The 16498-nt window shown below is 45.6% G+C and overlaps 1 protein-coding gene across 1 annotated transcript in view; it reads right to left on the reverse strand.

Moving 5' to 3' along the window:
- The window catches only part of PLXNA4 (plexin A4), a 464554-nt gene that overhangs the window by 359411 nt on the left and 88645 nt on the right, over positions 1-16498 (reverse strand). Inside the window, exon 3 of the mRNA XM_077135733.1 lies at positions 9156-9338. Within this exon, the coding sequence (XP_076991848.1) occupies positions 9156-9338 (183 nt within the window). The remainder of the gene's footprint in view (positions 1-9155; positions 9339-16498) is intronic.

Genomic DNA, 16498 nt, shown 5'->3' on the forward strand with positions numbered 1-16498 from the left:
ATCTACTGCTGCTACTAACTAACCCCACAGTCCATTGTACAAACTGGTCAAGATAATGTTTGTGAGTGTGTTTTCAGTAAGTTAGCACAATGCTATATAATGACAGGGAGGGGAAAAAAAGCAAGAGCCAAGAGGGCTAAAAGTGAGGAAAACCCAGGGACTGAGAGAATAGCTGAGAAGCTCAAGTTTGGAGGGAAGGCATTTAGAAAGAGAAAGGCGGTTGGGTGGACTGCTGGGAATAAGGGTTAAAAATGACCAGGAATAATAAGGAGATATATAATCGGGTTCTCTGCCCCAGGGGGCTTGAAAAGAAGTTTCAGAACATGACTAAGTAGAAGAAGCTATCTTCTTCTGAGTAAAGACAGGGACCCTGAGTAAAGACAGGGACCTGGGATGACGTGCGACAGGCAGAATTATAAAGAATCCCGCCCCACTGTCCCAGAGGCTGTTGGAAGAAATAACCCTAGTGAGAAACCAGAAGACAAAGAAATGACCAATCCATCCCAGGAGGCAGGGCAGGGGTAAATGGAAAAGCACAGCTTTTCTGATTCCCAGAAAACCTCGCGTGTCCCCCCATGGCCACCACCTCCTCTGCTGTGCAGGATACAAGCTCCAGCGTAATTGCTCCTCAACAGGGAAATTGCCTGTGGAGGGAGGCTGGAGCTGTAAGAGCAGCCGTGTAGGTGAGAATCCCATTGTTTCTCAGGTGGGAGCCTCTTTCCCGGTATTTAAATTCAGCCAGGGCCCTTGAGGACTCAAAGCCTGAAGTCACAGGCAGCCTGCCTGGGTGCGGGCGAGGGGACAGGGTGTCATGGCTGCAGAGCTGAGATGGAGGGCCTGAGTTCCCATCAGTGGGGCTGGAGCCATTCACACATGGACAGGACTACAGACAGGAAGGACCAGGGAAGGGTGGATAAAAGATTTTGTTCCTTTCTTTTTTTTTTTTTTTAACCAGGGGCATGAGAGGATTCCTGTTTTAGGAAACTTCATTGGGCACAGTATATAAGAGAGATTAAAGAAGGGAGAACCTAGAAGTGGGGACATCAGTTATAAGAGTCCTGAACCAAAACAGAGACAGAGGGAAGGAAGCTGGCCAGGCAGCAGGAGGTTGGGTGGCAACCTCTGCTCATGGTAACAGAGGTGAGAGACTTGGCCTGAGACCAAAGCCTCACATTAGACTCCATGACACAGAGAAATGGGTCAAAGGATAGACCTTAGAATAAATCATGTGACCCCTGGTGAGTTACTCAATTCCTCTCCTCACATATAAAATGTGGGGGTTGTACTAAAACTGTTGAATTGTAACCCACACCAAACTGTGAAATCTGTTCTACAACTAGTTGTTGCTCTGAGCTTTGAAATGTATTGCTTTTTTGTATATACGTTATTTTTCACAAAAAAAGAAAACAAAGTCAATTGTGATGATAAAATGGGGGTTTTAGGGTTTACCCCAAAAGGAAATAATGAGGATTACATGACAATTAATATATATAAAGCATGGAAAACACCTAGAACAATGCCTGGCCCCTACTGGGTATTCATAGAACATTAGCTCCCTTCCCACCTTCTCTTCCAGCCCCAATCTCTAGGAAAATGACCCCTTCCTAGGGAGGTGGTTGACTCCCAGCAGAGGCCAAAGAAAGGAGGCATGGATCTTCCTTGGCTATGCCAGTGTTCTCATCCATTACTAGCTTGAAACTAGTCTCTCTCCTTGGCCACCAAAAGCCATCTCCTTCTTCCTAAGAATAACAGCATCTGTTCTCATGGTCCCTCACCCTCTAGCCCTCTAGGTGTAGCCAGTCACTTCCCCTCTTTGTAGTCATCCTCTGGATTCTCTTATTTCTGTACGATCAAAACCTCAGGAAGCCAGAGACAGGGTTCAGGGCTTGGACCATTTTTGTTCCTGAGCAAGACTAGGCCCTTCCCACACCACAGAAGGTTAACTTGGCATTTCGGAGTATTGGTTCATATTCCTTCAATGGTCGGGAAACAAAATCAGAGAGGGGTAGGCAGCCTCTCACTCTGCCTCAGTGCTCCCCTTCTACGAGTCCTCAGGTCCCTGCGCAATGCTCCTTCCCTTGAGTGAGGACTGTGCCTCGTTCTTCACTTCTCATGAGCAGAATACAGCACAGGTATTGGGATGTCACTTCTGAACTTGGGTTTCTAGAAGACTCTGCCTTCCCTCTCGCTTGCCTTCTCTTGTTATCTCTTCTCTCTCTGTCTCTCCCTTTGCAGGAAGCCTGCAGCCACTTTGTGTACATCTCTCATGGAGAGGCCCACGTGGCAAGGAACTGATGTCTCCAGCAACATCTGCCAACTCGAAAGAAGATCCTCTTCAGTCCAGCCTTGAACTAACTGCAGCCCCAAACCACGCCTCGGCTGTGAGAGACCCTGAGGCGCAGGACCCAGCCAGGCCATGCCCGATTCCCAACCCACAGAAGCTGTGAGGTAGGAAATGTGTTATACAGCAGTGGAGAACTCAAACACCCCTGTCTGCTGGGATAGAAGAGAAGCTATGGAGTGAATGTGGAGACACGACAGAGCTATTTTAAAAAGTCACCATGGATGTCTCTGGAAAAAACGCCCTGACATCACCAAGAAACAAGCCCAGTGGACATAGTCACAGGAAGTCACTTGAGAACAAGCAGGAACTGTAACCAGACCCCTAGAGTTTCCACCCTTGAGCTGTGAGTCACTCAAGCAGCCACAGCCTTCCCCATCAAAGTGGCTCAGGAAGCTGCAGTGATTTCAGGTAATGAAGCCCTCTCCTGGCTGCACCCTCCCTGAGAGTTTTCAATGGTGTTGACACAAGGATTGCATTCTCCTTTGATCCAGAGTCTAACAGCCACCAGCCCAGCAGTAAGGGGGGACCATTTACAGCTTGGGTCCCACTTCCTCTTCTTGTCTGCTGCCCCCTCCTTCTTCCTCTTGTACATCATGCTTTTCATCCTTTCCTTCTTTGTTGTCTTGGTTACATGGCCAGACTCCTGATATGCTGCTAGTTTTCATCTTAATGATATGTTCTTGTAAAGTACAATATTTTACTTCAATTGCATGTGTCACTGGATAAATTCCTTCAGCATGTCTGACATTTGTGTATCAGCTGACTGAGCGTGCTCTATGATTCGGGCTGTTTCGGCAGCACTTTTTATCAATTTTAATGTCTTTGCATTTTTAATGCATTTTAATTTATGATCAGGATCTTTCTATTCAAACGTATATATACACACACATACGATTCAAAAAAGTGGCACATGTATCAATAAATCCCAAATTGGCAAAGCTCATTTGAAACTATCTCCTTAAATCATGTGCACTAGCAATGATCACTTGGAAAACAGAATGGCAAGTGTGTTCTGGGGATCTCAAAGTGGGTTGCAGGAGGAAGTCGGGAGGAGAATGAGTCTTTGCCCCAGCGTTTGGTATCAAGCTGACTTGAAAGGAGCTGGAATAGAGGTTCAGTTGTGAGGCTCCCTTCCCATGCTTGCTCAGGCCAGCTCTCTGTGACTGCTAGAGATTCCACAAAGGATGTGCAAGGGCACGCAGAGAACAAGGGCAGAGCAGTGAACATTAGGAAAGGGTAAGGAAATGGGGCCAGTGGGGGGTGCACTTCAGTTAAGAAGATGGCTGGATGAGGGCTTAATAGCATTCGAGTCTATGAAACATGTCAAAGAGGATACTGACCAGCTTGGCTGCTCTCCACATCTACTGAGTACAACATGGACAAAAAGCTTAAAGCACAGCAGAAGAGATCAAAGCGAGGTGGGAGAAAAGCCCGGGAGTAAACTGGTTGGCATGAGGCAAAATGGGTCTGAAGGACAGGTTTAGGATCTCCAGGCTGGAAGGACCCATTAGAGAATGACCATTTCTCTTTTCTTGGTTGATGTCAGAGAAGAGTACTACTGCCTCTGGTGCTTTTGTGTGTAGAAGCTCAGATGGCAAAAACCCTTCAACCTCAAGCCTCCACCTCACTGAACCCACTATAAGATCCATATAGGCTTAATGCTTGCAAAACTATAAGATCCATATAGGGGTAAAAGATGTAAAGCCACAATAGAAAACAAAATAAAACGCCTGGTTCCACTATGGAAATTGCTCGGCACTGTTCCTTTTGCATTCTCTTTCCCTTCTGCTGTGCCTAAACACATGCAAACCAGCTGGGGCCCTAGCCTGGGAGACACGTAACACAACAGAACTAACAGACCAAATCTTGCATCAGACACATTCATCCCCCATGCCCTAATCCCAGGATTTCCCATCAATTTGGAGTTCCAACACCATATCTCTATTTGATTTTGTGAGACCTCCACCCAACTGGCGGGCTTTATGTGGCAGGCATTTATTTCCTTAAAGTGGATTAAAATTTTTAGATGAATTTTCAGAGAATTTCTGGATACACTTAGGAAGTTGCAAAGCTGGAGCTGCAAATCTCTGAGCTGGTATTGCTTTGAGACTAAAACACTGTGTGTGCGTGCACACGTGCACACACACACACATGTGCACACACACACGTGCACATACACATGCACACACAGAGAGTACTTTTCTCTGACATCAACCAAGAAAAGAGAAATGGTCATTCTCTAATGGGTCCTTCCAGCCTGGAGATCCTAAACCTGTCCTTCAGACCCATTTTGCCTCATGCCAACCAGTTTACTCCCGGGCTTTTCTCCTACCTCGCTTTGATCTCTTCTGCTGTGCTTTAAGCTTTTTGTCCATGTTGTACTCAGTAGATGTGGAAAGCAGCCAAGCTGGTCAGTATCCTCTTTGACATGTTTCATAGACTCGAATGTTATTAAGCCCTCACACACACACATGCACACATACATGCATCCCTTCCTGAGGACCAGTGTGCAGAAGGGCACATAATTCCATGTAGATCTCCCTCAGCCACCACTCCACTTCTGGCTAGTTCTCCTTCTGGACCCATGGTGTGAGCCCAGGGAACTCAAGCAAATCAATTTTAAAGTAGTCTCTAGAAAAAAATTATTAATTAGGAAGATTAAGTTAATCTGCATGGCAATTCACAATTAAAATGATTCTTGTGTTATGTGGTCCTGTTGATTCTCCACGCTGGCCCTAGACCCATTTCCTATAGAATGGCATGGCTTTCTTTCTAAGTGCACATGGACCACTATGCCTATCAGCAGGGCCAGCCAGAGCTCGGCTTAACCAATACCCACAAAGTGCTCCACACCTTAGGTGTGATCAATTTAACCAAGCAAAACATCCAGGAAAGATGCAATCACAAAATGAATGGGACAATCGCACCTTAAGTGGAAGTTTCTGACAATCTGGCTTATAATGATTATTAGCTGCTCCCACTAATGTCAGGCACTAGTTCACTGATGAACAACAGCTATAAAATATGATCACTTACCAAAGGAAAAGCAAGAGGCAGAGAAAGAGGGTTCCAGTAGAAATATTAAAGCTAAGAAATCTGTCCTTCTGAGACAATACTGATCTGGTAAGCCCACCTTAGGTTAAAGGGTTTCAGATTTATCCAGACACCTTGAAGCAAATGAAGATGGTGTTTGCCTTACAATTTTGCCTGCCATTGAGATTTTAAGTCTGTGTGTTATTCCTAAATTCCTAGGCATCGCCTGATGACTGCAACATTTATATGCCATGTTTCTTGACAGCACATGCCTTTAACACTCGCCATAGGAAAAGGCTGCCAATGCCATCCACAAGACACATGCTTCAGAAAACATAAAAGACATCCAAATTAGCACTTTCCTCACCTCCTTTCCCCCTGCCTCATGTGATGTGTGCATTAAAGGAGTGAAATTACGGTCATCAGAGGCAAGGTTGCAAATGCTGGTTACCCATACCTTTCAAACAAAATGAAAAGTCAGTAATTTTGAGGGCATCCTATGGATAACTGTGGTATAGCTCCCAGACCCCTGAAACCCACAACAAACTCCCTTACTATCAGCAAACCCCCAAGTCCCCTCCCGCCCACACTCCCCACTTTGAGTCCCTTGTCATACAGCAAAGAATTCCGAAAGGCCCTTGATACACATAGGATATGATTACAGGGCTCAGAAAAGCCAACTCTGTAATTATGGCTACAGTGTGATTTCCATTATTCTCACCCTCTGGTTTCAGCAGCTCAAAAAACTTCCTGCAAAATCCTCCTGCAGCCCCAAAGCTTTTCATGGCTAGGCCTCTGCCTGAAAGGTGAATTTAGTTCTGATAACCTCTGGGGAAAGCAACTTCAGAGTTATTACATGGAAAGGGGAGTGGAGCTCAGCAAGCAAGGGGTGGTGTGAAATTCTATTGTTGAAAAAAATAAATAGATTGGTCACTTTTGCTTTTTATTATTTCAAGCAACAGACTCAGTGGCCCAGCCTTCCTTCCCCAGCTTAGACTATCCCCCTGGGCTGGTTGTGCTGAGCCTGCAGAAGTGGTAGCTGGCCTCAAGCAAAACCATTAAAAGACTGCCACTCTCAGCCTGTAGAGCAGAAAGTTTGGCTGCCCCAATGGCCTGGCTTTCCCCATGAGGGCCAACAGCTTATTCCCCCCATATGACCCTTCTGCTCTTGCCTCTGAAATGTTTATGCCTCACCAATTCCACCATTATTCTGAAAATTAAATGTAATGTCCCAGGAGGCTGAAATAGAACTGTTCTTATATAAACCCCCAAAGTAAAAGATGGGAAATGCCAACGTGTGGTTTATAAAGCTCCTAGCCTCCTGGTCAGGGGTCCTTCACTGAATTGCTGGCTGACCTTGGGGGAAACTTCAAGGCAAAGGCTCTACCCCTTCCTGCCCTGTGACAGTTGTTTCTGTGCAGCTTAATTGTCCAGGCTCCTGGAGATGCCCTCAACCCCTATTTGAGGAGCTGTACTGCACTATTCTCTCTCCATCGGGGAACAGTCATCTACAGGTGAAAGAGCCAGCCGCCCTTATTCCAATCCACCCTGTGACCCTCAGCATGCATTTGCAAGTTGACTATCTGGGATATTTGCTGTCCAGGAAGCATGGCTGTTTTTCTAAGAAAAAACAGCTGCCTGTTCTGTTAAGTGCACTGAACTCTCAATATTTCACTGACACCATATTCCAATGAGTTCAGACAATGACAAAAAAAAAAAAACAAAAACAATACCGTGTCCACTTGATCTTCCCAGCAATTAAATAACCCTCTGGCACCTAGTAGGAAATTCAGCAGACAGAAATCTTTCAGAGCAAGAGAGTTACTTCTCTAGTGCATTGAGATTGGGGGTCTTTAATGAAAAGAATTAAAACTCCTGCAAATTGCCTTGCTTGTTCATGTACTCTCAATATGTGCTCATTCACTGATTGGACCAGGCAAAGCATTTCAACACACATTACATTTTATGACTCCTGTATGATCATGGCTTTGGTAATTAAAAATTCCCTTTTCTAGCAAACCATACCAGTCAACGCATAGTGAAAAACTGAGCAATCTAAGAAACCCACAGAAATATCCACAAGGTCTCTGCCCTAAAGCTTAGGTACTTCTCCCCTGCCCATTTAGTAGGGCATACCTAGTCTTACTTTATCAACAAGTTTGGGTATCTGGTTTCCAAGCCCATTGAAAGCTGGAAGCTGCAGACTGAGAGAGAAGAAAAAGAGCTGCAGTTCACCAGGATTTGAGAAAGCACCTGGAAATGATGAGTGACAATATGCACTACAAGAAGAACCAGAGGCTGTAACAATCAGGGATGAGGGTTGGGTAGAGACAACACAATGATAGCTTGCAGCCTCTTCTCTGGGCATCCATGAAATTCAGTTCAATATACGAGTAATAATCATAACTAGGAGAGCAAGGCAGCAAGAAAATATTCAATTACGTTTAATATATTCTCTGCAGAAAGGCAGGGAAGTATGGAATATATTTCCAAAAGATGCGTAGACAGTCGTTAAATTATTTTTTAGTTTTGACACTTAAGGCAGTACATTAAAATTAGGTGATTACCTCTTCCTAAGCAATACTGGATGTGTGGTGTGTTGTATTATCATCCTTACAGAGAGCCAGTGAATTCACCAATGTACGTTTTCTTCGCCAGATATTACCCATGTAACTGCTTCCCTCACACATGCCCTGACATACACACTCTGTTCACTGCCTCTCACCCTCCAAACTCTCACAATCCAGATCCAGTGCCCGTTCACAGAGATGTAAATTTCAAATCCAGAAATCCTCGTTAGGCTAGGATGGTAGAATAGGTACAGTACTCCAGATTGAACATCGAGAGCTGAAACCCAGATATGCAACAAACAGAAAAATAGGGATCAAGACTCAGTGTCAGACCAAGCAGTGCCTCTGTGCTTAGCCTGAATCACCATGAAGTCCAGAGAATTCCAAGGAAGCCTAAATACGACAAGCATGACCTCCACATGCAACTATTTCGCTAGGAAAGGACTGAAGTGCCACTTTCAGTCAACAGAAAACAGCCTTAAAAAACCTCTTAAGCCAATTAAGGTGGGCACGGTATGGGCCAGTTCCAACTCATGATAGGAGAAGCCTAAATGGAGGGAGACAAGCAAACACTCCTGGACAAAGGAGCGCTGTCAGCACAGCTGATGGACTAAGGTTGCTGAGTGGCCCTGAGACTTTAAGCTCCTAGGGAAGGACACATCCACAGCCATACCATCTTCCCTGCCTTTAGCAGTTTCTATGCTCCCACAGCATCCGTGGTTTCCTCATCCCATGACTTGGCTCTTAGCTTCGTTAACTACTCTAACAGGTCCTGAACTTTCCTCCATCTGTTTCCCTGAATGGATTCCAGATGGTTGCATCAGCCAGAAAGGCTGGAGCTAGAGGACCAGGCGCGTCCCTTCCCCCTGCCTGCCTTCTCCCAACCAAACAGTCCTAATAAAATCCTTGCCTTAGGCATAAGCCAAATTAGACAGTTATGCCGTTTGGAATTACCTAGTGAGGCAGACATAGCACCCGCTCAGGTGCACACCAGCTCTAGGGAAGAAGCCAATCCACACACTCATGCAGTCTGATTTCCCACAACAACACACTGCACGGAGACAGAGAAGGGACCAGGTTATCATCTGCGACCTCGACAACAACATCTCCTCAGCGCCAATCTGCATCATCGCCCACCATGTTCAAGGTATTTAAAAAGTGTCAGGTGTGTCTCCACAATGACACTAATGACTGCAGCTCAATCCTACCTTCTTCAGCTTGCCACTTTTGGTGCCCACGAAGGCCAGAGAATGGTTCTTATAGACGTACGCAATGACAGAGGTCATGCGGTCCCTGTCCTCCGTGAAGACCGGAATGCCCCTCACCATCTCGGACACGCCCAGAGGCGCATTCATATCCAGGCCACAGAAGTTATCGTCAATGGTTAAGAGCTGAAAATAAAAAGAGAGAAAAATTAGAGAAAAAATTAGCAAAAGTATTGAATCAGAGAACTGGAGGGCCAGCAGGCTCCTTAGAGAAACCTGGTAAAAATACCTCCTTTTCTATGTGAAAACTAAGTTCCAGAGAAAGTAAGTGCCCTGCCCATGGTCACCTAAGTTAGTAGCTGCAGGACTGTGACAAGAAGCCCAGATCCATAGAGTCTCTTTTCAGCATGGGAGGCCAAGCCTTTCAGCTCCTCCTCCAGGCCTGGAGAGGCGCCATCTTGGTAGTTTTGATTGCCCAGTGTTAGCTGCACCATTGAAAAGCACTGGGCCTGAGAGCAATGCTCAGGTATTAGATGGAGGTGGTCTCCACATCTACTCACTCACAGCTGAGCAGTCTCACTAATGAGGACCCCAAAGAGTAAAACAGCAGACTAGAAACATTAACGCATGACTGAGAATATCAAGACAGAGGCATGTCACAAGAAAGAATGAAGTTGTGAGGCATGCAACTAAGTGAATGAACCTTAAAGACTGTATGTTGAATGAAATGGCAGGAAAAAAAAAAAGATAAATAGGGCAGGCCAAGGTGGCTAAGCAGGCAGATTTCTCACCTGCCATGCTGGAGACCCGGGTTCGATTCCGGGTGCCTGCCCATGTGAAAAAAAAAACAGAACAAAAAAAGACAAATATTATCATGCCTCACTCATCTGGAATAACTATAATGTACAAACTCAGAAAACTGAAGTCGAGAGTATGGGTTACCAGGTGGGGGCCTATTTGTAAAGCATCCTAGACTGTAAGCTCTGACAACAGTCACATGTATTCAGGAAATGGAACTGTTATGTCTAAATTCTGAGATACTGAGCTGTTTGTATACAGCCTGGTCATTACCAGAAACTTTGGTAACTATGTGACATCTGAGACTCAGAGTTAAATCTCTGAAGCTATGAAAGTCAGCATTATCCCATACAGCAACTGTTGATACAGTGACCAGACTTCGTCTAGCCATATGAATGAAAATGATCCAGATAGGACAAAGGTAAATCAGAATACAGGGTAAAGGAGGATATGGTCCATATTTCAAAACGTCAACTTCTGTGACACACCAAAGGAAGAGACGTTTATTTGCTGCAAAATTTGTATTTTGTATTACCTAATATAACTCGCATGGTCAGGTTAGTTGAACAACATTAAGTATATGCAATCTTGAATAGAGTGTGAGATCTTGTTGGTTTGTATAGATTAGTATGATGCCCCGATATATACCAGAGTAATTTGGGCAGTGAATAAAAAAGTATTTGCAAAGTTCCCTGGGGAGAATGGGGAGAAAGGAAGAAATATTCAACTTTCCCTTTTGAGGAATTCCTGATTTTCTCACAAGCAGTGGGGACAACCAAATCAAAAGGCTGAGCCCTCGATCTTGGATTTTGCCCCTATGAAACTTGTTCCTTCAAAAGAGAAACTAATCCTACTTAGAATTATGCCTAAGAATCATCCCCAGAGAACCTCTTTTGTTGCTCAGATGTGGCCTCTGTCTCTGAGCCAACTCAGCAAGTGAACTCACTGTCCTCCCCCTCTACCTCCCCCTCAACATGGGACATGACTCCCAGGAGTGTAATTCTCCCTGGCAATGTGAGACAGAATTCCCAGGATGAGCTGGGATCTGGCATCATGGATTGAGAAAGACTTCTTGACCAAAAAGGAGAAGGGAGAAATGAGACAAAGTTCCTGTGGCTGAGAGATTTCAAACAAAGTCGAGAGGTTATCCTGGAAATTATTCTTATGCATTATCTAGATATCCCTTATTAGTTTATGGTGTATTGAAGTGGCTGGAGGGAAGTACCTGAAACTGTTGAGCTGTGTTCCAGCAGTCTTGATTCTTGAAGATGATTGCATAAAGATAAAACTTCTACAATGTGACTGTTGAGGGTGAAAACCTTGCATCTGATGCTCCCTTTATCCAGGGTATGGGATATGAGTTAAAAAATAAGGATAAAAAATAAAGAAATAATGAGGGGGATAAAGGGTAAAAACTGGGTAGATTGAAATACTGGTGGTCAATAGAAGGAGAAGTAAGGTGTGTGCGATGTATGAGTTTTTTCTTTCTTTTAATTTCTTTTTCTGGAATAATGTAAAAGTTCTGAAAATGATCATAGTAATGAATACACAACTATGTGATGATATCATAAGCCACTGATTATACATCATGTATGGACTGTATGTGTGTTAAGATTTTACAATAAAAGTATTTTAAAAAACAACAGAGGTATGTTACATAACGGAACTTAACAGGTCACTGGTGATGCCTCACTGTCCCAATCCTCTAATTCAATATTCCTTTCAGAGCACGGTGATGAGGAGGCTGACTGGCCTTGTCATACCCACACCACATCTCCCAAAGTCTCTTCTGTAGAACCCAAGCCCCCTGAGATACTTCACCATTACAGGGGCCCTGGGACAAATAATTATGGGAAACATGGCATATTCTAACACCATCTAAGATACCAGTAATGATTAGTTATAAGAAAGGTCCAGAAAGTCTTTTTAATAAGAGTTATATTTAACATAATCTCAGCCTTTTCCAAACATTGTTATTTCCTAAACCCTCTTCCACCAAAATACCTATTATCATCCCCTTAAAGAGAATATTCCCGGGACACCCCGTGAAAACACTGACCAGAGTCTTGCTTCTGACTCCAGGAAGTATAATTTCAAGAGTGAGGTAACTAAGAAGAAAGGTCTGCAGGCCAGATTTCCCCAATGCATTTCTGGCTTTTTCTTTTGTATACCATGACTCCAAATCCCCCACCCCAGCAGAGGAGTCTCAGTTGAGTCCTGCTGTACACAGGAGGTGTGAAGCCCTTAACAGCGGCTGGTAAGAAGTCCACAGCACTCCCCATCAGGCAGCTTCAGTTTGGCACCGATTTCCTGGAGACTTTAGGAACTTATACTAGGTTTCCCACTCTTTCTTGGAAGAACTGTGTGGTCTTAGAATAGTTACTTGGTCTTTCCATGCTTTTATTTTTCACTCTATAAAGATGAAGGAAACAATCCCTGCTTTTTGATGGGCTACCATAAAGCCTATTGAGCTCATGCCTGTAAACGTCTTTGGAACTTTCAGAGAAAGGAATGAAATAAAACACAAGGTGTCACTTTTTTAAAGGCTTCACTCCAGCCAAGGAAAAGGCATCTGGAGACCAGCAGGCAGGCTCTTGCCAGCAGAGCTGTGTGAGGGGCCAACTTTGAGCTTTCCAGGCTCCCAGGGGGCTCCTTCACTCCCTCTTAGAAATCGGAGAGGGGGCACTGCTCACCTCAGCGGGACAACACGCTAAGCATCTAAAGCTTCTCACGACCTCTACTCTCTGGGCCACGGTGGAGGCAGTCGGAGTGGCGGGGTGGGGGGGCTTGAGGACAGTCCTGGGGGCCACAGGCAGAGCCACTGTCTGTTCCATGCCCTTGATGGCCTCCGGCCTCTCTCACAATGTCTGGTAGAACAAGCCAGACCAAACACAACCCTCCCCGCCCAAATCCGTAGGAATCAAGTATAAGAAGGTGCTTTGGGGGTCTAGCCTGATCTCCATCCTGCTTTCCTAATTTGAGGAGATGGGGGAGGACACAGGTGGAAGAGGTTGAAAGGGGAGACAGAAGAGAGGACGGAGAAGGTAAAGGGAAGATGACGCCTTTCCCTGCTGGAGGTAAGTACAGTAAACCTCCAGGAATTTGAAGGGCAGCCCAAGGCATGCTGGGAATCCTCGCATCCTTTGCACCATCTTGCCTGTGGTTTACAAGGAGTCTGGACCTCAACTGTGCTACAGGGATCTCTGTCCTCAGCAAACATACCTATTCCACAGTGATCCATTTTCCAAGTAGATGAAGCTGACTGAGATTGTCCACAGTGCACCAGGGGAAACAGAGGTAGGGGGAAAGGCAGTCCTTTTTTTTTTTTTTTCAGTTTCCCACCACCCCTGCCACAAGCACACATATCTCAGCCCCCACAATCTGTATTTCTGAGAGGTCAGAGTTGCCTTGGCTGGGCGAAACACAAGTAAATAAATAAACAGCCACCTGCAAAAGGAGAGTGTACATTTGACCAACTGCATCATTAAATCATTGGTTTGTCAAGGGTAGAAAGTCAGAGACCTGCAAGTTCCTTCCTCTGCAGCTCTAGCACAGCAATGCTGTCACCAGAAGGAAGCTAGGAAAACCCAGCCGGCACCCTGATCCCAGGCCTTCACTTCATCTTCAGTTCATGGCAGCTCCCTGCAAGGCCCCGTAGGAGGCAGGGTTCCAGCCTCCTCCCCTGGAATTTGACAGTTATCCCCAGCATCGTCCAGCTCATGGTGCTGTTATTAGGCTCAAATGAGCCAGAGGATGCAGCTGGACCTCATAAAGTGGCATTCAGGTTCATGGGACAACAGTAGCTTTTCCCTCAGCTTCTCCAGGGGTTTCTCCCTCTGAATGGGGTCCCAGGTGATAGACCTGGATTCCAAGAGTTGCATGAGATGCCTTACGCAGTTTCCTCAAGGCTGGGGGTGGCAGAGTGGGGAGAGGTGGATTTTAACATTGAGGTGGTGGAAAAAGACATAGGACTAAATTCACTGGCTACTCAGGCTGCCTCCCATCTCTACGACTCAGCCCAAGTCCCTAATGTTCTCTGGACCTTGTTTTTCTTGACTGTAAAACAGCAAGACAGGACTGTCATGAAGACTAGGTGTGATAACAGGTGTGAAGACACCTACTGGACTGGAAAGGACTTCACTGCTGTGAGATGTTATTTCATGTTAATATTTCTAATGATGATCCTGCCCAGAGCCAGGGGTAAAACGGCTGTAATGAATGGTCCTAGCTTGCCTGGGCCCACAGCACATCACTCCAAGTGCCATGTGCACAGCCGGTTCTGAGCTGCAGCCAGAGGAACTGGAGTACCTAGAGGCAGAGTAGGGTGGGAGGGTCCCCAAGGACCTGCAGACCCAGGGAGGGAGGGAGAGGGAGCAAACGCCAGGGCAGTGTGGGCTCTAGAAGGAAAAGTTAATTGGTAAAACCCTTCGATAGGGGAGGATAGGCATGGATTCTTGAGCACCCTGGGTAATGGGGAAGGAAGCGTGACTGCCTTTGCCCTGGCCAAGGCCTCTCCTGGACCCCATTAAGAACAAGGTTAGAGCTGCAGCCAAAGGAGCCAGCCATAACCAGGAGACCAGCCACGCCCAAAGCTCAGCGCCTCTCCCCTCCTATCACTTTGCAGATAGCCACAAACAAGTTATGGTTTGCATGCTTACTTTTTTTTGTTTTTTTGCTTTTATACAGGGGATTTATTAAGTTACAAGTTTATTGTTATAAGGCATAAAAGTGTCCAAACTAAGGCATCCAGAGACAGGCCAATGCCATTCAGGTTTCCTCCATCACCTGGGAGGTTTCCCACCACCCCTGCCATAAGCGCACATATCTCAGCCCCCACAATCTGTATTTCTGAGATGTCAGGGTTGCCTTAGCTGGACAAAAACACGCGAATAAATAAACAGCCACCTGCAAAAGGAGAGTGTACGTTTGACCAATTGCATCATTAAATCATTGGTTTGTCAAGGGCAGAAAGTCAGGGACCTGCAAGTTCCTTCCTCTGTGGCACTAGCACAGCAAGGGGCCTGGGTGAGGAATGCTGTCGCCCAGAGACTCTGCTGGCCTCCTCTTCTGGCTTCTGCTTTCAAACAGCTTCCCCTGGGGCATTTTCTTTCTGCATCTTTTAAAAATTTTTTTAGAATAACTTTAAAAAATATTTTTAGCATACTTACTTATTAAAGAGGAACTTCCTTCTTACATGGAAAGGAAATAAGAGTTCATTGCATAGGAATCTATGTGGTACCACTTCAGGCAACCTGTCTACAGACCTCACAGCCTTAGGCAGGTCCGTACCCTCTGGGTTCCTCTGTCCCTATCAGGAGGGCAGTGAATCTCCCTTTCTCTGCCTCAAATGTCTCATGGAATTCGTGAGGTGGAAACAAGGACTGGAGATCCACTGGATTTCAGGAAGCACCAGCTCAAGGACAGGGACCATGGGTTACTCATCTTTGCACCCTCAGCTTAGTGACTTATAGTTAGGTGAATAAGATCCATTTATTGGATGCATGACTAAATAAAAGCCTGGGTTTCACAGTGGCTAACAGTGTGGAGCGAGAACCAGATATGTTGACATCACAGCTCTGCCACTTAACACTGCTTGACCTCAGGCGAAGTATGTAACCTCTCCGTTCCTCAGTTTGTCATTTGTAGAATGGGAATGATAATAACAGGAGGCATTTTGTAGGGCTGCACTGAGGATTAGAGCGGTCTGATATATGAAAAACAATGTCCGGCACTTAGTAAGTGCTCTGTTAAGTGTTAATTCTTATTATTGTTTTCCATGGTTAGACAAGTCAGATAACCTTTGCAAGTCTCAGCATCTTAGAGGAAACTGAGGGCGTCTCCCTCAGAGAGGTGTTATCAAGATTAAAGAGCAAAGACTTTCATATGAATGAATTGTAAGGTGTGCAGTCTTTTGAACCTGGCTTCTTCCACTTAGCACAATACATTTGAAATTCATCCATGTGACAGCGTGTATTAGTAGTTCATCCTTTTAACTTGCTGTGTAGTAGTCCATTGTGTGGTGTCACAATTTGTGCATCACTTTACCAACTGATGGGCATTTGGGTTGTTTCCAGTTAGGATTATCATGAATAAAGCCGCTATGAACATCAAGAAGAAAAAAAAAAGATTGAAGAGTAAGGGAGGTACTTCCCAAAGATCTTTCAGAATCACATAGATATTTGGCCAAGGAAGCCAAATGTAGAAGCAGAGGAATGGCCTGAGATGGAGAAGACTGAGCGCCTGTCAAGTGTGTCCCCAGGCCGGCAGCATCAGCATCAACAGGGAGCTCATGAGAAATGCGAATTCTCAGGTCCCACCCCAGACCTTCTGAACAGGAAACTCGGGGACTGGAGCTCAGGACCGGTGTGCAAACAACCAGCTGGGTGATGCTGGTGCATGCTGAGGTTTGAGTGCCCCAGGCCTGCATCACCCTCTCGAAGTCCCTTCCTAACTGAGAGCACCGTGGAACCACACTGTGGAGGGAGTGGCATGTGACAAGCATTCCCCTCTGGGGCTGGACCCACTGGACCTGGGTGCAGAGAGGTCCC

The sequence above is a fragment of the Tamandua tetradactyla genome, chromosome 1 (assembly GCF_023851605.1).
Source record: "Tamandua tetradactyla isolate mTamTet1 chromosome 1, mTamTet1.pri, whole genome shotgun sequence".
In the NCBI taxonomy this organism is placed as follows: domain Eukaryota; kingdom Metazoa; phylum Chordata; class Mammalia; order Pilosa; family Myrmecophagidae; genus Tamandua; species Tamandua tetradactyla.